General features: G+C 45.4%; 2 protein-coding genes across 2 annotated transcripts; both read left to right on the forward strand.

Moving 5' to 3' along the window:
- Positions 1-1045: 1045 nt before the first annotated feature.
- On the forward strand, positions 1046-4036 carry LOC145543139 (interferon tau-like). Its single transcript, XM_081584151.1, has one exon. It carries the CDS (start codon positions 3449-3451, stop codon positions 4034-4036), a length of 588 nt encoding a protein of 195 aa, XP_081440277.1. The 5' UTR covers positions 1046-3448.
- Positions 4037-15645: 11609 nt separating this feature from the next.
- LOC145543766 (interferon tau-like) lies at positions 15646-16233 on the forward strand. Its single transcript, XM_081586764.1, has one exon. It carries the CDS (start codon positions 15646-15648, stop codon positions 16231-16233), a length of 588 nt encoding a protein of 195 aa, XP_081442890.1.
- The last annotated feature ends 4624 nt before the right edge of the window (positions 16234-20857 follow it).

The raw sequence follows: 20857 nt of genomic DNA on the forward strand, positions 1-20857 counted from the left end.
ACTTGCATCCCTTCCACCTTGACTCAGGAGTAAGACAGAACACAGCCACAAATAGAGGGAGCTCAGAGAATACAACTGTTGCCAACCAATAGCCTGGGGTGTGCCTATTTGGGTAGACTCGAGAACTATTGAGGTAATCCAATCGTAATTCAGGAATTAACCAGGATGTATCCATGTGTGTGTGCGTGCGTGTGGGTGGGTGTGTGTGCATGTGTGCACGAGTGTTTGCTCAGAGAGTGGGGAAGGGCTTCAGTTTAGCCTAGATCTGTCCAGTTTCTGCCTCAGTGTACAGGCTTGTCTTTAGTTTGCTTCTCTCCAACTGACAAATGAGAGGGCTGTCCAATTTGTTTCTTAACTAAGTTTTGTTCCTTTTCTTTCTTCCTTCAACACTTTGGGGCCCCTTTTGGGGGCAAGACTACATCTTCAATTTTTGGTCTCACCTGGCTGTCTTTGTGGAGGCTTCCCAGGTGACACCAGTGGTAAAGAACTTGCGTGTCAATCCAGGAGACATAAGAGACCACGGTTTAATTCCTGGGTCGGGATGATTCGCTGGAGGAGAAAATAGCAACCCACTCAGGTATTCTTGCCTGGAGAATCCCACGGACAGGGGAGCCTGTCCACAGGGTCACAAAGAGTCAGACATGACTGAAGCGACTTAGCACGTGCACGTGGCTGTCTTTGAGACTGTTTGACAACTTTCAAATATTATGATTCCTTCCGTTTTTTGGTTGACCTTTCTTCAACGTACACTTTGCCATACTGTCAGCAGAAAGGACAGTTGTCTATATTCTCATTCATGACATTCAAAATTATATTTGATTTATTTTTGTCCACAAACAACTATCAAGTTTTGCCTTCCGGGAAAGCTGAAATGAGAAACAAAAGAAATCTCTAGTCTTGAAAATCACAGAAAATATGGTGATGCCCCTCTGCCATTCTTTCCCTTCCTTCTGTATTAACCCTAGGATGAAACGGAAAGGAACGCAGTAGGAGAGACAAACTGGCCAGTAAATCAAAAGGCAAAAAATAAGTTCTTCAATTTTTTTTTTTCTTTTGCTGTTCTTTAAATTTAAAACAAAACATCATGAGTAAGTAGAGAACCGAGGCTATTTCTCCCTGACACAGCCTGGGCCTCACTGCTCTGCATTCTGAGCACAGCACAGAGATGGATCGACAAGTCAGCCCAACGGAAGTATGTAGACTGAACGAACACCTGAAGGTGACTGATTTCTGTGACATAAGCTTTTACTAATACAGAACACCATCACTGAGTCACCTATACCCAACTCAGAAATTCTGAGCAGAACAAATCTTGAACACTTTACGTAAAAGAATTGAGCAACAAAAGCTGTCGTGGCAAAATAAAAATTGTCTCCTAAAGGTGTAACAATTGCAATTGGATAATGCCACCACTTACTTAGGTCTCCACACTTCAGATCTCAGCATCTCAGGGCTGCTGACACTTGATAGCTGGCGACATGGATCGGAAGAAGAGGAAGTCATCGCTGAGAACTCCCCTCCTTCACACAAACACTGCACGGGAGAGGGTGGGGATGCTGGAAGATGAATGACTTTGCAAACAAGGAGACAAGCCCCTCCACAGTAGAATTCTGAAGTTCTCAGGATGTGGTTAGCCTGCCCTCATGGGGGAGGCCCAGAGACTTTGGGCTGAGGACACCGTCATTCCAGAGGAGATGTGCTACTAGAGGTGATAACCACCTTGTGAATGAGGTGGTACTGGAAAGACAGTTAATGAGAATCTTCAGACCTACATGCACCAGAAAAGAAGCAGGATTCCTGGTGGGGGTATCGGCACAGCCCGTGGAAGACTAGAGATCGACCATAAAAAGCTGGTTGAAAGAAACCCTGATGTCTCGTATATTGTTCCTGACTGTTGATCTTGAGCCTATTATACAGAGGGAAGTAAGTCAGAAAGAAAAACACTAATGTAGTATATTAATGCATATATATGGAGTTTAGAAAGAAGGTAACAATGACTCTATATGCGCGACAGCAGAAGAGACACAGAGGTAAAGAACAGACTTTTGGACTCTGTGGGAGAAGGTGAGGGTGGGATGATTTGAGAGACTAGCATTGAAATATGTATATTACCGTATGTGAAGTAGATGGCCAGTCCAGGTTGGATGAATGCGACAGGCGCTCAGGGCTGGTGCACCGGGACCGCGCTGAGGGATGGGACAGGGAGGCAGGTGGGAGGGGAGTTCAGGATGGGGGACACATGTACACCCACGGGTGATTCACGTCAATGTATGGCAAAAACCACTGCAATATTGTAAAGTAATAAGCCTCCAAATAAAATAAATCAGTTAATTCAAAAAAGAGAAAAATAGTGACAACCTAAAAGATGAGCGTTATACTTTATTTGGAGGGAATTCGGGAGGCAGTTTCTCAATTCACCTTGAGAGAATTGCTCCAAGGAGGTGAAGGGAAGCGTCAGGTTGTACAGGAATTTGCAAGAACGGGGATGTAGTCTGAACATCAAAGCGTTTTTGTGAATTAAAGAAAACCAGCTATCTCAAGTTAAGGAATTTAGCATTTTCCCCATGTATGGGAAGAGGCAAGTGTCTGGGCTCACTGAACACGTTCCTTTCATGCATCTCAGCTCTCCTGGGGCATTTTTCCTTGCATTTTCTTGCATCTTGCATTTTATCACATCCTGAGTTGCCTTGGGCTCACCGTAGGGAGTAGCTGCAACTTGGTAGCTGTTCGCCCACAGGTGTATGTCCCCTTCCTGAGCACCCTGGAGGGCTGGCAACTCGTGATGACTGTGTCATCCTGGTTTACTGATTAGGCAGGAAATACTCCCCTCCTCATGACCCTGTGGCCCCAGTGAAATGTAATCTCAGGAACCTGAATGAATGTCCTCAAAAGAACAGAAACATCTGAGTCGTTCACTCACTCCTAATTACAAGCTTATCCTGGGTGAGACAGAAAACAAAATACAGATATCAATATGGCCTGAGTGACTGAATTCCTACGTGTAAGATAAGGAGGGAAAAATGCAGTTAAGGATCAAGGAAAACTTATGTTCCTGACAAAATACAAACAGAAGGAATGTTTATTATTATACTTAAATCTGTACATAATAACTATGTACATGTCTATAAGTCTTCGTATTATTGCATAACTTCAGCCTTTATTTAGTATCTCATCTAACTGATACACATTTTCATTGACAAATCCAAAGTTTATTGGGAAAATTAAACTTCTACTGTAAAACTTCAGAGTGTAGATTGACTACATTTTCTAGGTCAAATAGGTAATATCTAAATGAAAGCACAATGAGGAAGTGAGGGAGAAATTTTCGGACAATGAGTACCGTCTTCCCTACTTAAAAGCCTTGCTAGAAAGATTGTCATCAGACACCCTACCTCAAGGTTCACCCAGACGCCGTCTCAGGCAGGCCAGCAGCAGCCTCATCTTCCCCATGGCTTTCGCGGTCTCTCTACTGATGGCCCTGGTGCTGGTCAGCTGCAGCCCTGGAGGATCTCTGGGCTGTAACCGGCCTTGGAACCATGTGTCGGTTGGCAGGCAGAACCTCAGGCTCCTGCGGCAAATGAGCAGACTCTCCCCTCGCTCCTGTCTGCAGGACAGAAAAGACTTCGGTCTTCCCCAGGAGATGCTGGAGCGCGGCCAGTTCCAGAAGGACCAGGCCCTCTCTGTCCTCCACGAGATGCTCAAGCAGTGCTTCAACCTCTTACAGACAGAGCACTCCCCTGCTGCCTGGAACACGGCCATCCGGGACCAGCTCCGCGCTGGACTCATGCAACAGCTGGAGGACCTGGATGCTTGCCCGGGCCTGGTGAAGGGAGAGGATGCCTCTGACCAGGGAAGGATGGGCCCCGTGCTGGCCGTGATGAGGTACTTCCAGGGAATCCGTGACTACCTGAAACAGAAGGAATACAGCGAGTGCGCCTGGGAAATCGTCAGGGTGGAGATGATGAGAGCCCTCTCTTCGTCATCCATCTTGCAGAAAAGGATAAGAAACCTGGGTGGAGCTCTGAAGTCACCTTGAGATGACTCTCACCGACCAAGATGCCACATCAGCCTCGTACACTCACCTGTGCTCATTTCAGAAGACTCTGATTTCTGCTTTAGCCACCAAATTCATTGAATTACTTTAGTTGATACTTTGTCAGTAGTAATAAGCAAGTAGATATAAAAGTATTCAGCTGTAGGGGCATGAGTCCTTAAGTGATGCCTGCCCTGAGGTTATCTGTTGCTGATTTATTTATTCCTCCTTGCATTTAACATACTTAAAATGTTCAGAAATTTATAAAATTACATTTCATCTGTACATCATATTAAAATTTCTAAAGCATCTTTACCATTTCATGTGATTACATTTGTGCTTTGTTATATTTATTAAATCAAAGAAAATGAGTTTCTTCACTCAAAAAGTGAAATCCAAACCCCATTTTAAAACTTTATTAAAGAGTGGGTGGTTACATTTATTTACTCATTCATTCCATTCATATTATACATATAAATTGAGTACCCGAGTGACAGACTGTGTAATTGTCACCAAGGAATACATGTGAATAAACCAAATCCAGTTCCTACGGCATTGAAGCACTCAGTATTACAGAGAATACTGTTTATGTAAACAGTATTGTTTTATTTCGGTTATACTAAAGACTGCAAGGAGAGGTAAAGGAAAAGAATGTCCTCACACGGGAAGCTTTAGGTACAAATGATGCTGGAAAGATAAATAATATTATACATCCTTCCTAAGCTGCCTGCGGGGCTTCCCCGGTAGCTCAGCTGATAAAGAACACGCCTGCGGAGCAGGAGACTCCAATTCGATTCCTGGGTCAGGAAGATCCCCTGGAGAAGGGAGAGACCAACTCCCCACTCCAGTATTCTTGGGCTTCCCTGGTGGTTCGGTCGCTAAAGAATCTGCCTACAATGCAGGAGACCTGGGTTGCGAAGATCCCAGGAGGAGGGCCCGGCAACCTACTCCAGTATTCTTGTCTGGGGAATCCCCATGGACAGAGGAAGCTGGAGGGCTGTAGCCCGTGGGGTCTCCAAGAGTGTGATACAACTAAGCATAGGGCACAGAAAGTCAACGAATTCTCTTAACTCAGTTTCAAGTCACCAAAATCTGGGGAGACTATTTTAGATAGACATTACCCAAACATAATTATTTCTACCGAGTTTACCTAAGCTCCTTTTCCTCCTTACTCTTAGAGATCACAGACCACTAGTATCAGAGAGCCCAGGTAGATCATTTATATGGCAAAGGCACAAGAGAAATACCAATTCCTTCCAGAAAGCTGGCTTAAAACATTACAAAAGGCTCACTTTGATACAATAGCAGAGCTAGCTGAGGCCATTGTTCTCCAGCTCTCTGGGCAGCGCCCATTCATCAGGGACAGCCACCCAAAGGCCCCATGTACTAGTGGACAGCCACCCAGGGATTTCCCTGTTGCTTCTGGGATTCCCCCTGCAATTCTGGGGCACCATATGGTAGCAGACGGCCACCTCAGGAATACCCTACAACTTTGGGATTACAGACAGCAACTTTGGGGCCCCCTGGGTTAGCGGACAGCCACCTCAAGGATCACCCAGAGACTCTTGGGACCCACATTCTAGTGGATGCCCCCAATAACTTTCCATTCCTCATCCTGTATCTTGACACTCACAGGAGTTTCTGTCATCTCCTGGCTGCCACCAATTGTTGGGTTGTGCCCTGCAGGCTTACAAGACCTTTGTTTGCCCAGCTTCGAGACCAAAGGAAGAATCTGCCGTCAAGAACAGAGGCATGGATGGCTTAAGGGATGGGAGGCACTCACATGTGTGAAGCAAGGTCCTGGAGCAACACCCCACCATGGGTGGTGCACGGGTGGTGGGAAGTATTCACACATGGTGACAGGCTTCATTCTGAGAGCAATGGCGGGGTGGGGAGTAGAGGGTAGGGAAGTGGGGAATGGGGAAGGAGGGGGTGGGGGGTGAGGGAGGAGATGGCTAATCATAGTGGGAGTGAGATCAGGCGGGCTCTTTAATTTTCATGGAAAGCAGTTGAGGGACACGCCCCTCACCACCCCTTTGATACAAAAGATCAACTCTGGGGCCTCAGACAAGTACAGAGAAAAGCAAGTCATAGGCCTAGGCTGTACTGGTGGGGCAGGGGATCTACCGAGAGTAAGAGAAGAGCTATCCTGAGTGGCCTGACGGTAATATACCTTAATTAGAACATTCCACTATTGCTAAAAATCACCAGTGATCATCTGGACCTTCAGATTGTTTTGCCAGTGAAAGTTTGAAATATCCTGAGAATTACTGCAGTATGACACAGAGACATGGAATGTGCCAAGGCTATTGGAAAATGGCATTGATAGACTTGCTTGACGTGGGCTTGTCACCAACCTTCAATTTGTAAAAAATGCAATTATCTGTGAAATGGGATAAAACAAATTCTGCCTATACTTCCTCACATTGTAGCAATTCCCAGTATGCTCTCAAGATTCACTCCTCCTTCCCCTGCACCAGCCATTCATACAGCTCTTTCCTGTTTCTTTGGGATTCTGGCTACCCATTTCCCCTTAAGATTGCAAAGCGTAGTCACTCAGTCGTGCCGACTCTTTGCCACCCCATGAAACATAGTCCACCAGGCTCCTCTGTCCATCGGATTCTCCAGGCAGAATACTGGAGTGGATGGCCATTTCCTTCTCCAGGAGATCTTCCCCACGCAGGGAGCAAACCTGGGTCTCCCATCATTGCAGCCAGATTCTTTATACTCTCTGAGCCACAAGGGAAGCCCTAAGAGTGCAAAGCCACCAATTAAAAGTCTGAGTCAAAGTTCTAGGTTCTTCAGAAACTTTTATGTAAGACGTTATTTGCTTGTGATGACTATTTTTGGGAATGAGAGAATGTCCTTCTTACAATATTGTGACAACAGCCATGGCCAAAATGGACTAGGAAGCAAGATCCATTTTCCTCTAGAGGCTACTAAAATAATTACGGAGGAAGCGTGCCACTTACTGGCCAAGATGGACTAGGACATTGACCACGTCTGGAGAGCAGGCTTCTTGCTCTTCTAAGCAGAGGTCTGTCTTCTTCCTTTAGCATTTTCTTCAGACCTCAAGGAGGATCTTTCCTGGAAAGAACGGACACCAATAACTTGAAAAAGCCTGCTTCCTTAGCTTTTGTATTTTAGAGAGGGAAAATACTCCCAGCTTCAGGCAGGACATGTCTTGGGCTAAGGAAGTTGTGTGGAAAGAAAGGTCAGGATATGTTTCTCACTTTCAGGCTGCTCAACTGGCCAAGGTTACAGATTCATCATTTGCTTTACATACTTTAACATCCTTGGTGCCTTGACCATGGCATTCTGGGTAGGGAAATACAAGGGAAATCGGAGGAAATAGCTCCTGTTTGAAGGTGCATTAACTCTTTCCTAAAGCATACGTTGTCCGTTCTGAACCAGACTTCAGGGGGAAATTCTCCATGTCCCTTTGAATAATAACTGCACTTGCATCCCTTCCACTTGGACTCAGCAGTAAGAGAGAGAGTGAAGTCACTCAGTCGTGTCCAACTCCTGCGACCCCATGGACCGTAGCCTAGCAGGATCCTCTGTCCATGGGATTTTCCAGGCAAGAGTACTGGAGTGGGTTGCCATTTCCTTCTCCAGGGGATCTTCCCAACCCAGGTATCGAACCGGGGTCTCCTGCATGGTAGGCAGATGTTTTTACCGTCCGAACCATCAGGGAAGCCTGTAAGAGAGAACACAGACGCAAATAAGGGGATTTCAGGGCATCCAATTGTTGCCAACCAATAACCTGGGGTGTACCTACTTGGGTAGAATTGAGAACGATTAAGGTAATGGAATACCGTCATCGAGGAGGTTAACCAGGAAGAGAGAGAGAGAGAGAGAGAGAGTGCGTGTATGGGTTTACTGATCAAGTAGCAGAGAAGGGTTCAATATAGACTAGATCTCTCAAATCTCTGCTTCAGGTTACAGACATCATCTTTAGATTGCTTCTCTCCAGTTAATGGATGAGCGGGCTGATAGCTTGCAGCAGAGGATGTCGGATTCCTGATCTCCGAAGAAGATTGAGCTTGGGGCCCGGGGACCAGCCTTGATCACCCAAGAGCTTTTGTATAGCAGGGTTTTATTCAAGTATAAAAAGCGACAGAGGAAGCTTCTGGCATAGGCATCAGAAGGAGGACAAAAGTGCCCCACTCGCTAGCCTTAGCAAGGAAGCTATATTCTTTTTAATTGGTTATTACAATAAATCAAAAGAATGTCTCAAGGTTCACAGATCATACTAGACCCACTCCCACAATATACATTTTAAGATAACGGGATTAGAACTAACAATAGAAAGATCTTACCAGACCCACTCCCCTAATATAATCTTAGGATAAGTCAGCAGGTTCTTGGTAAGGACAAACATGTCCTCGAGCCAGATACATTGCTCTATTGACTAAGACAAAGCAATGTAGAAAAACAAGTTTGTTTATTTCTCCTCCTTGAGAACTCCAGAACCCTATGTCCTCCTGGAGAGCCCCAGACCCCTCTCACGTCCTTGGGGACCCCAGACTTCTTATCAATCTGCCTAGGAACTGACATTCTCAGGGATCTCTAACTTGGAGGTTAAATACACATCAGTTGCTCCGTTGAGTAGTACTCGTTTGCGACTCCGGGGTCTGTACCCTTTTCATACTGTTCATGGGGTTCTCAAGGCAAGAATACTGAAGTGCTTTGCCATTCCCTTCTCCAGTGGACCACATTTGTCACTTAGCCACCAACCTCGACAGCATATTAAAAACCAGAGACATCACTATGCCAACAAAGGTCCATCCAATCAAGTCTATGTTTTTTCCAGTGGTCACATATGATCGTGAGAGTCGGACCATGGAGAAAGCTGAGCGCCGAAGAATTGATGCTTTTGAACTGTGGTGTTGGAGAAGACTCTTGAGAGTCCCTTGGACTGCAAGGAGATCCAACCGGTCCATCCTAAAAGAAGTCAGTCCTCAATATCCATTGGAAGGACTGATGCTGAAGCTGAAACTCCAATACTTTGGCTACCTGATGGGAAGAACTGACTCCTTGGAAAACATCCTGAGGCTGGGAAAGATTGAAGGCGGGAGGAGAAGGGGACGACTGAGGATGAGGTGGCTGGATGGCATCACCGACTCAATGGACATGAGTTTGAGTAAACCCCAGGAGTTGGTGATGGACCGGGAGGCCTGGCATGCTGCGGTCCATGGGGTCGCAAGAGTCAGACATGTCTGAGTGACTGATCTGCACTGGAGTGTACCCGCCAGGCTCCCGGTCCCTGGCATTCTCCAGGCAAGAAAACTGGAGTGGGTTGTCATTTCCTTCTCCTGTGTGTTAAGTAAGTTTGGGGTTTTTTTCTTTCTGCCTTAACACTCTGGGGACACTTTTGGGGGCAAGACCACGTGGATAATTTTTGGACTCATCTGGCTCTCTTTGTGGGGGCGTCCCAGGGGGCACCGGTGCTAAACAACACACCTGCCACTGCAGGAGACATAAGAGATCTGGGTTTACTCCCTGGGTCGGGAAGATGGCCTGGAGGAGGAAATGGCAACCCACTCCACTGTTATTGCCTGGAGAATCCCATGGACAAGGGTGCCTGTCCACTGGGTCCCAAGAGTCAGGCGTGACTGAAGCGACTTAGCACGCACACATGCCTGTCTTTGTGACTGTTTAACATTCTTCAGATATTATGATTCTTCCACTGTTTGGCTGAGCTTTTTTGAGATTTAACTTACACTTTGCCATTTTGTCAGCAGAAATGTCACTTATCTTCTTCACTTTCATGACGTTCAGATATACATATGTTTTATGTTTGCCCACAAACAACTACGGTTTTGCTTTCTAGGAAAGTTGCAATGAGAAACAAAATATCTCAAGTCTTGACAATCACAGAAAATGAGGTGAAGCCCCTCTGGCATTCTTTTATTTCCCTTTGTCTTAACCCTAGGATGAGATGGCACGAAACCCAGGAGGAGAGAGACAAACTTCAACCAGCAAATCACTATAGAGAATATAAGTTCCTAAGTCTTTTGTTGTGATTTAAATTTAAAACGAAACATCATGAGTAGGTAAAGAAACGAGGCTATTTCTCCCTGACACAGCCCGGCCTCATGGCTCCGCAGTCTCAGCACGAAATATACATGGATAGACATTGCGGCCCAACCCAAGTATGCACTGAATGAACAACTAAAGGTCACCGATTTCTGTGATATAAGCTTATAATGATATATAACACCATCACTGAATTCCCTATAGCCAACTCAGACATTCTGAGCAAAACATATGTTCAACAGTTTAAGTAAAAAGTTTGAATGATAAAAGCTGTAGTGGCAAACTAAGCATTGTCTAGTAAAGGTGAAACAATTGCACTTGCATAATGCCTCCACCTATGGAGTATTCTTGCCTGGAAAATCCAATGGACACAGGAGTCTGGCGGGCTACAGTCAACGGGGTCGCAAAGAATCGGACACCACTGAGCGACTAACACACACACTCGTAGACAAAAACACACTGTAGCTCTCAGCGTCTTATGGCTGCTGACCCTTGATAACGTGGGACACAGGGCAGAAGAGGAGGTCAGCACTGAGAACTCCAGTCCTCCACAAAAACACTGCAGGGAGAGGGTGGGGATTCTGGAAGATGAATGATTTTGCAAACAAAGGGACAAGCCCCTCCACAGTAAAATCCTCAACGTCTCAAAGTGGTAAGCCTGCCCTCACGAGTGAGTCCCAGAGAGTTTGGGCTGAGGACACTGTCATTCCAGACGAAAAGTGCTATTAGAGGTGAAAACTACCTTGTGAGTGAGGCAGTGTTGGAAATACAATGAATTATCTTGGTTTAGAATCTTCACACTTAAGTGCACCACAAAGAACCAGGATTCCTGGTGGGGGTATTGGCACAGCCTATAGAGGACTATAGATCTACCGTTAAAAAAACAAAAAACAGTGGAAAGAAATGGTGATGTCTAGTATATTATTCTTGACTGTCAACATGAAGAAAAAAGTCAGAACCTAAAAGTTGAGAGTTATGTTGTGTTTGGTTGGGTACTGGCACAGCTTGTAGAGGACTATACATCTACTGTAAAAAAAAAAAATGGTGAAAAGAATAGCGATGTCTCGGATATTATTCCTGACTGTCAACTTGAAGAAAAAAGTCACAACCTAAAAGCTGAGAGTTAAGTTTTATTTGGTGGGAATTCAGGAGACAGTATTTCAAGTCACCCTGAGAGAAGTGCTCCAAGGACGTGGGGGGAGGAGCCAGGTTCCACAGAAGTTTGCAAGAGAGGGAAGGTAGTCCGAACCTCAAAATATTTTGGTGACTCGGAGAAAACCCGGTATCTCAAGTTACGGAATTTAGCACTTTGCTATGCATGGCAGGATGCAAGAGTCGGGGCTCACTGAAATCATTCTTTTCATGCATCTTGGCTATCCTGGGGCCGTGCGCCTTGCATTTTTCCCCATCCCGAGTTCCCTTGGGCTCACATTAGGGAGTGGCTGCAATCTGACAGCTGTCAGACCAGAGGTATATTCCTCCTTCCTGAGCACCCTGGAGGGCTGGAAACTCTGATGACTGTGTCATCCTGCTTTACGGATATGGTAGAAAACAGTTTGTTCCTCGTGGCCTGTGGTCCCAGTGAAATGTAACCTCAGGAACCTGAATGAATGTTCTCAAAAGAGCAGAAACAACCGATTAGCTCATGCACTAACAATTACAAGCCTCTGCTCCGATTAAAACAGAAAATAAAATACAGAAACCTGTAGGGCCTGAGGGACTGTGACCTCGTATGTATAAGATAAGGAGAGAAAAAATGCAGTCCAGAATCAAGGAAAGATTTTGTTCCTGACACAAAGAAAAGGAATCTTTATATATATTAAAATGTGCACAGAAGTATGTACATGTGTATAAGTCTCTACATCCCTACATAACCTCAGCCTTTAATTTGTTTCTCATTTATCTGATACCCAGTTGGAGTGATACATCAAAAGTTTAGTGGGAAAACAAAACACTTATTATACAAATTAAAAGTATAGGTTAATTACATTTTCTGGGTCAAATAGAAAATGTCTAAATGAAAACACATAATGGATGTGAGAGAGAAAATTTCTGACAATGAGTACTGTCTTCCCTGTTTAAAGCCTTCCTTTAGATTTATTATTCCCTTTGAAGAATCACCGCACTTGCATCCCTTCCACCTTGACTCAGGAGTAAGACAGAACACAGCCACAAATAGAGGGAGCTCAGAGAATACAACTGTTGCCAACCAATAGCCTGGGGTGTGCCTATTTGGGTAGACTCGAGAACTATTGAGGTAATCCAATCGTAATTCAGGAATTAACCAGGATGTATCCATGTGTGTGTGCGTGCGTGTGGGTGGGTGTGTGTGCATGTGTGCACGAGTGTTTGCTCAGAGAGTGGGGAAGGGCTTCAGTTTAGCCTAGATCTGTCCAGTTTCTGCCTCAGTGTACAGGCTTGTCTTTAGTTTGCTTCTCTCCAACTGACAAATGAGAGGGCTGTCCAATTTGTTTCTTAACTAAGTTTTGTTCCTTTTCTTTCTTCCTTCAACACTTTGGGGCCCCTTTTGGGGGCAAGACTACATCTTCAATTTTTGGTCTCACCTGGCTGTCTTTGTGGAGGCTTCCCAGGTGACACCAGTGGTAAAGAACTTGCGTGTCAATCCAGGAGACATAAGAGACCACGGTTTAATTCCTGGGTCGGGATGATTCGCTGGAGGAGAAAATAGCAACCCACTCAGGTATTCTTGCCTGGAGAATCCCACGGACAGGGGAGCCTGTCCACAGGGTCACAAAGAGTCAGACATGACTGAAGCGACTTAGCACGTGCACGTGGCTGTCTTTGAGACTGTTTGACAACTTTCAAATATTATGATTCCTTCCGTTTTTTGGTTGACCTTTCTTCAACGTACACTTTGCCATACTGTCAGCAGAAAGGACAGTTGTCTATATTCTCATTCATGACATTCAAAATTATATTTGATTTATTTTTGTCCACAAACAACTATCAAGTTTTGCCTTCCGGGAAAGCTGAAATGAGAAACAAAAGAAATCTCTAGTCTTGAAAATCACAGAAAATATGGTGATGCCCCTCTGCCATTCTTTCCCTTCCTTCTGTATTAACCCTAGGATGAAACGGAAAGGAACGCAGTAGGAGAGACAAACTGGCCAGTAAATCAAAAGGCAAAAAATAAGTTCTTCAATTTTTTTTTTTCTTTTGCTGTTCTTTAAATTTAAAACAAAACATCATGAGTAAGTAGAGAACCGAGGCTATTTCTCCCTGACACAGCCTGGGCCTCACTGCTCTGCATTCTGAGCACAGCACAGAGATGGATCGACAAGTCAGCCCAACGGAAGTATGTAGACTGAACGAACACCTGAAGGTGACTGATTTCTGTGACATAAGCTTTTACTAATACAGAACACCATCACTGAGTCACCTATACCCAACTCAGAAATTCTGAGCAGAACAAATCTTGAACACTTTACGTAAAAGAATTGAGCAACAAAAGCTGTCGTGGCAAAATAAAAATTGTCTCCTAAAGGTGTAACAATTGCAATTGGATAATGCCACCACTTACTTAGGTCTCCACACTTCAGATCTCAGCATCTCAGGGCTGCTGACACTTGATAGCTGGCGACATGGATCGGAAGAAGAGGAAGTCATCGCTGAGAACTCCCCTCCTTCACACAAACACTGCACGGGAGAGGGTGGGGATGCTGGAAGATGAATGACTTTGCAAACAAGGAGACAAGCCCCTCCACAGTAGAATTCTGAAGTTCTCAGGATGTGGTTAGCCTGCCCTCATGGGGGAGGCCCAGAGACTTTGGGCTGAGGACACCGTCATTCCAGAGGAGATGTGCTACTAGAGGTGATAACCACCTTGTGAATGAGGTGGTACTGGAAAGACAGTTAATGAGAATCTTCAGACCTACATGCACCAGAAAAGAAGCAGGATTCCTGGTGGGGGTATCGGCACAGCCCGTGGAAGACTAGAGATCGACCATAAAAAGCTGGTTGAAAGAAACCCTGATGTCTCGTATATTGTTCCTGACTGTTGATCTTGAGCCTATTATACAGAGGGAAGTAAGTCAGAAAGAAAAACACTAATGTAGTATATTAATGCATATATATGGAGTTTAGAAAGAAGGTAACAATGACTATATGCGCGACAGCAGAAGAGACACAGAGGTAAAGAACAGACTTTTGGACTCTGTGGGAGAAGGTGAGGGTGGGATGATTTGAGAGACTAGCATTGAAATATGTATATTACCGTATGTGAAGTAGATGGCCAGTCCAGGTTGGATGAATGCGACAGGCGCTCAGGGCTGGTGCACCGGGACCGCGCTGAGGGATGGGACAGGGAGGCAGGTGGGAGGGGAGTTCAGGATGGGGGACACATGTACACCCACGGGTGATTCACGTCAATGTATGGCAAAAACCACTGCAATATTGTAAAGTAATAAGCCTCCAAATAAAATAAATCAGTTAATTCAAAAAAGAGAAAAATAGTGACAACCTAAAAGATGAGCGTTATACTTTATTTGGAGGGAATTCGGGAGGCAGTTTCTCAATTCACCTTGAGAGAATTGCTCCAAGGAGGTGAAGGGAAGCGTCAGGTTGTACAGGAATTTGCAAGAACGGGGATGTAGTCTGAACATCAAAGCGTTTTTGTGAATTAAAGAAAACCAGCTATCTCAAGTTAAGGAATTTAGCATTTTCCCCATGTATGGGAAGAGGCAAGTGTCTGGGCTCACTGAACACGTTCCTTTCATGCATCTCAGCTCTCCTGGGGCATTTTTCCTTGCATTTTCTTGCATCTTGCATTTTATCACATCCTGAGTTGCCTTGGGCTCACCGTAGGGAGTAGCTGCAACTTGGTAGCTGTTCGCCCACAGGTGTATGTCCCCTTCCTGAGCACCCTGGAGGGCTGGCAACTCGTGATGACTGTGTCATCCTGGTTTACTGATTAGGCAGGAAATACTCCCCTCCTCATGACCCTGTGGCCCCAGTGAAATGTAATCTCAGGAACCTGAATGAATGTCCTCAAAAGAACAGAAACATCTGAGTCGTTCACTCACTCCTAATTACAAGCTTATCCTGGGTGAGACAGAAAACAAAATACAGATATCAATATGGCCTGAGTGACTGAATTCCTACGTGTAAGATAAGGAGGGAAAAATGCAGTTAAGGATCAAGGAAAACTTATGTTCCTGACAAAATACAAACAGAAGGAATGTTTATTATTATACTTAAATCTGTACATAATAACTATGTACATGTCTATAAGTCTTCGTATTATTGCATAACTTCAGCCTTTATTTAGTATCTCATCTAACTGATACACATTTTCATTGACAAATCCAAAGTTTATTGGGAAAATTAAACTTCTACTGTAAAACTTCAGAGTGTAGATTGACTACATTTTCTAGGTCAAATAGGTAATATCTAAATGAAAGCACAATGAGGAAGTGAGGGAGAAATTTTCGGACAATGAGTACCGTCTTCCCTACTTAAAAGCCTTGCTAGAAAGATTGTCATCAGACACCCTACCTCAAGGTTCACCCAGACGCCGTCTCAGGCAGGCCAGCAGCAGCCTCATCTTCCCCATGGCTTTCGCGGTCTCTCTACTGATGGCCCTGGTGCTGGTCAGCTGCAGCCCTGGAGGATCTCTGGGCTGTAACCGGCCTTGGAACCATGTGTCGGTTGGCAGGCAGAACCTCAGGCTCCTGCGGCAAATGAGCAGACTCTCCCCTCGCTCCTGTCTGCAGGACAGAAAAGACTTCGGTCTTCCCCAGGAGATGCTGGAGCGCGGCCAGTTCCAGAAGGACCAGGCCCTCTCTGTCCTCCACGAGATGCTCAAGCAGTGCTTCAACCTCTTACAGACAGAGCACTCCCCTGCTGCCTGGAACACGGCCATCCGGGACCAGCTCCGCGCTGGACTCATGCAACAGCTGGAGGACCTGGATGCTTGCCCGGGCCTGGTGAAGGGAGAGGATGCCTCTGACCAGGGAAGGATGGGCCCCGTGCTGGCCGTGATGAGGTACTTCCAGGGAATCCGTGACTACCTGAAACAGAAGGAATACAGCGAGTGCGCCTGGGAAATCGTCAGGGTGGAGATGATGAGAGCCCTCTCTTCGTCATCCATCTTGCAGAAAAGGATAAGAAACCTGGGTGGAGCTCTGAAGTCACCTTGAGATGACTCTCACCGACCAAGATGCCACATCAGCCTCGTACACTCACCTGTGCTCATTTCAGAAGACTCTGATTTCTGCTTTAGCCACCAAATTCATTGAATTACTTTAGTTGATACTTTGTCAGTAGTAATAAGCAAGTAGATATAAAAGTATTCAGCTGTAGGGGCATGAGTCCTTAAGTGATGCCTGCCCTGAGGTTATCTGTTGCTGATTTATTTATTCCTCCTTGCATTTAACATACTTAAAATGTTCAGAAATTTATAAAATTACATTTCATCTGTACATCATATTAAAATTTCTAAAGCATCTTTACCATTTCATGTGATTACATTTGTGCTTTGTTATATTTATTAAATCAAAGAAAATGAGTTTCTTCACTCAAAAAGTGAAATCCAAACCCCATTTTAAAACTTTATTAAAGAGTGGGTGGTTACATTTATTTACTCATTCATTCCATTCATATTATACATATAAATTGAGTACCCGAGTGACAGACTGTGTAATTGTCACCAAGGAATACATGTGAATAAACCAAATCCAGTTCCTACGGCATTGAAGCACTCAGTATTACAGAGAATACTGTTTATGTAAACAGTATTGTTTTATTTCGGTTATACTAAAGACTGCAAGGAGAGGTAAAGGAAAAGAATGTCCTCACACGGGAAGCTTTAGGTACAAATGATGCTGGAAAGATAAATAATATTATACATCCTTCCTAAGCTGCCTGCGGGGCTTCCCCGGTAGCTCAGCTGATAAAGAACACGCCTGCGGAGCAGGAGACTCCAATTCGATTCCTGGGTCAGGAAGATCCCCTGGAGAAGGGAGAGACCAACTCCCCACTCCAGTATTCTTGGGCTTCCCTGGTGGTTCGGTCGCTAAAGAATCTGCCTACAATGCAGGAGACCTGGGTTGCGAAGATCCCAGGAGGAGGGCCCGGCAACCTACTCCAGTATTCTTGTCTGGGGAATCCCCATGGACAGAGGAAGCTGGAGGGCTGTAGCCCGTGGGGTCTCCAAGAGTGTGATACGACTAAGCATAGGGCACAGAAAGTCAACGAATTCTCTTAACTCAGTTTCAAGTCACCAAAATCTGGGGAGACTATTTTAGATAGACATTACCCAAACATAATTATTTCTACCGAGTTTACCTAAGCTCCTTTTCCTCCTTACTCTTAGAGATCACAGACCACTAGTATCAGAGAGCCCAGGTAGATCATTTATATGGCAAAGGCACAAGAGAAATACCAATTCCTTCCAGAAAGCTGGCTTAAAACATTACAAAAGGCTCACTTTGATACAATAGCAGAGCTAGCTGAGGCCATTGTTCTCCAGCTCTCTGGGCAGCGCCCATTCATCAGGGACAGCCACCCAAAGGCCCCATGTACTAGTGGACAGCCACCCAGGGATTTCCCTGTTGCTTCTGGGATTCCCCCTGCAATTCTGGGGCACCATATGGTAGCAGACGGCCACCTCAGGAATACCCTACAACTTTGGGATTACAGACAGCAACTTTGGGGCCCCCTGGGTTAGCGGACAGCCACCTCAAGGATCACCCAGAGACTCTTGGGACCCACATTCTAGTGGATGCCCCCAATAACTTTCCATTCCTCATCCTGTATCTTGACACTCACAGGAGTTTCTGTCATCTCCTGGCTGCCACCAATTGTTGGGTTGTGCCCTGCAGGCTTACAAGACCTTTGTTTGCCCAGCTTCGAGACCAAAGGAAGAATCTGCCGTCAAGAACAGAGGCATGGATGGCTTAAGGGATGGGAGGCACTCACACGTGTGAAGCAAGGTCCTGGAGCAACACCCCACCATGGGTGGTGCACGGGTGGTGGGAAGTATTCACACATGGTGACAGGCTTCATTCTGAGAGCAATGGCGGGGTGGGGAGTAGAGGGTAGGGAAGTGGGGAATGGGGAAGGAGGGGGTGGGGGGTGAGGGAGGAGATGGCTAATCATAGTGGGAGTGAGATCAGGCGGGCTCTTTAATTTTCATGGAAAGCAGTTGAGGGACACGCCCCTCACCACCCCTTTGATACAAAAGATCAACTCTGGGGCCTCAGACAAGTACAGAGAAAAGCAAGTCATAGGCCTAGGCTGTACTGGTGGGGCAGGGGATCTACCGAGAGTAAGAGAAGAGCTATCCTGAGTGGCCTGACGGTAATATACCTTAATTAGAACATTCCACTATTGCTAAAAATCACCAGTGATCATCTGGACCTTCAGATTGTTTTGCCAGTGAAAGTTTGAAATATCCTGAGAATTACTGCAGTATGACACAGAGACATGGAATGTGCCAAGGCTATTGGAAAATGGCATTGATAGACTTGCTTGACGTGGGCTTGTCACCAACCTTCAATTTGTAAAAAATGCAATTATCTGTGAAATGGGATAAAACAAAGTCTGCCTATACTTCCTCACATTGTAGCAATTCCCAGTATGCTCTCAAGATTCACTCCTCCTTCCCCTGCACCAGCCATTCATACAGCTCTTTCCTGTTTCTTTGGGATTCTGGCTACCCATTTCCCCTTAAGATTGCAAAGCGTAGTCACTCAGTCGTGCCGACTCTTTGCCACCCCATGAAACATAGTCCACCAGGCTCCTCTGTCCATCGGATTCTCCAGGCAGAATACTGGAGTGGATGGCCATTTCCTTCTCCAGGAGATCTTCCCCACGCAGGGAGCAAACCTGGGTCTCCCATCATTGCAGCCAGATTCTTTATACTCTCTGAGCCACAAGGGAAGCCCTAAGAGTGCAAAGCCACCAATTAAAAGTCTGAGTCAAAGTTCTAGGTTCTTCAGAAACTTTTATGTAAGACGTTATTTGCTTGTGATGACTATTTTTGGGAATGAGAGAATGTCCTTCTTACAATATTGTGACAACAGCCATGGCCAAAATGGACTAGGAAGCAAGATCCATTTTCCTCTAGAGGCTACTAAAATAATTACGGAGGAAGCGTGCCACTTACTGGCCAAGATGGACTAGGACATTGACCACGTCTGGAGAGCAGGCTTCTTGCTCTTCTAAGCAGAGGTCTGTCTTCTTCCTTTAGCATTTTCTTCAGACCTCAAGGAGGATCTTTCCTGGAAAGAACGGACACCAATAACTTGAAAAAGCCTGCTTCCTTAGCTTTTGTATTTTAGAGAGGGAAAATACTCCCAGCTTCAGGCAGGACATGTCTTGGGCTAAGGAAGTTGTGTGGAAAGAAAGGTCAGGATATGTTTCTCACTTTCAGGCTGCTCAACTGGCCAAGGTTACAGATTCATCATTTGCTTTACATACTTTAACATCCTTGGTGCCTTGACCATGGCATTCTGGGTAGGGAAATACAAGGGAAATCGGAGGAAATAGCTCCTGTTTGAAGGTGCATTAACTCTTTCCTAAAGCATACGTTGTCCGTTCTGAACCAGACTTCAGGGGGAAATTCTCCATGTCCCTTTGAATAATAACTGCACTTGCATCCCTTCCACTTGGACTCAGCAGTAAGAGAGAGAGTGAAGTCACTCAGTCGTGTCCAACTCCTGCGACCCCATGGACCGTAGCCTAGCAGGATCCTCTGTCCATGGGATTTTCCAGGCAAGAGTACTGGAGTGGGTTGCCATTTCCTTCTCCAGGGGATCTTCCCAACCCAGGTATCGAACCGGGGTCTCCTGCATGGTAGGCAGATGTTTTTACCGTCCGAACCATCAGGGAAGCCTGTAAGAGAGAACACAGACGCAAATAAGGGGATTTCAGGGCATCCAATTGTTGCCAACCAATAACCTGGGGTGTACCTACTTGGGTAGAATTGAGAACGATTAAGGTAATGGAATACCGTCATCGAGGAGGTTAACCAGGAAGAGAGAGAGAGAGAGAGAGAGTGCGTGTATGGGTTTACTGATCAAGTAGCAGAGAAGGGTTCAATATAGACTAGATCTCTCAAATCTCTGCTTCAGGTTACAGACATCATCTTTAGATTGCTTCTCTCCAGTTAATGGATGAGCGGGCTGATAGCTTGCAGCAGAGGATGTCGGATTCCTGATCTCCGAAGAAGATTGAGCTTGGGGCCCGGGGACCAGCCTTGATCACCCAAGAGCTTTTGTATAGCAGGGTTTTATTCAAGTATAAAAAGCGACAGAGGAAGCTTCTGGCATAGGCATCAGAAGGAGGACAAAAGTGCCCCACTCGCTAGCCTTAGCAAGGAAGCTATATTCTTTTTAATTGGTTATTACAATAAATCAAAAGAATGTCTCAAGGTTCACAGATCATACTAGACCCACTCCCACAATATACATTTTAAGATAACGGGATTAGAACTAACAATAGAAAGATCTTACCAGACCCACTCCCCTAATATAATCTTAGGATAAGTCAGCAGGTTCTTGGTAAGGACAAACATGTCCTCGAGCCAGATACATTGCTCTATTGACTAAGACAAAGCAATGTAGAAAAACAAGTTTGTTTATTTCTCCTCCTTGAGAACTCCAGAACCCTATGTCCTCCTGGAGAGCCCCAGACCCCTCTCACGTCCTTGGGGACCCCAGACTTCTTATCAATCTGCCTAGGAACTGACATTCTCAGGGATCTCTAACTTGGAGGTTAAATACACGTCAGTTGCTCCGTTGAGTAGTACTCGTTTGCGAC

The sequence above is a fragment of the Giraffa tippelskirchi genome, chromosome 1 (genome assembly GCF_054371585.1).
Source record: "Giraffa tippelskirchi isolate mGirTip1 chromosome 1, T2T-mGirTip1v1.2.pri, whole genome shotgun sequence".
Taxonomy (NCBI): Eukaryota; Metazoa; Chordata; class Mammalia; order Artiodactyla; family Giraffidae; genus Giraffa; species Giraffa tippelskirchi.

What these genes read in the sequence shown, in the direction of transcription:
- LOC145543139 (XM_081584151.1), top strand. Translation starts at nt 3,449, where the DNA reads ATGGCTTTCGCGGTCTCTCTACTGATGGCCCTGGTGCTGGTCAGCTGC.
- LOC145543766 (XM_081586764.1), top strand. Translation starts at nt 15,646, where the DNA reads ATGGCTTTCGCGGTCTCTCTACTGATGGCCCTGGTGCTGGTCAGCTGC.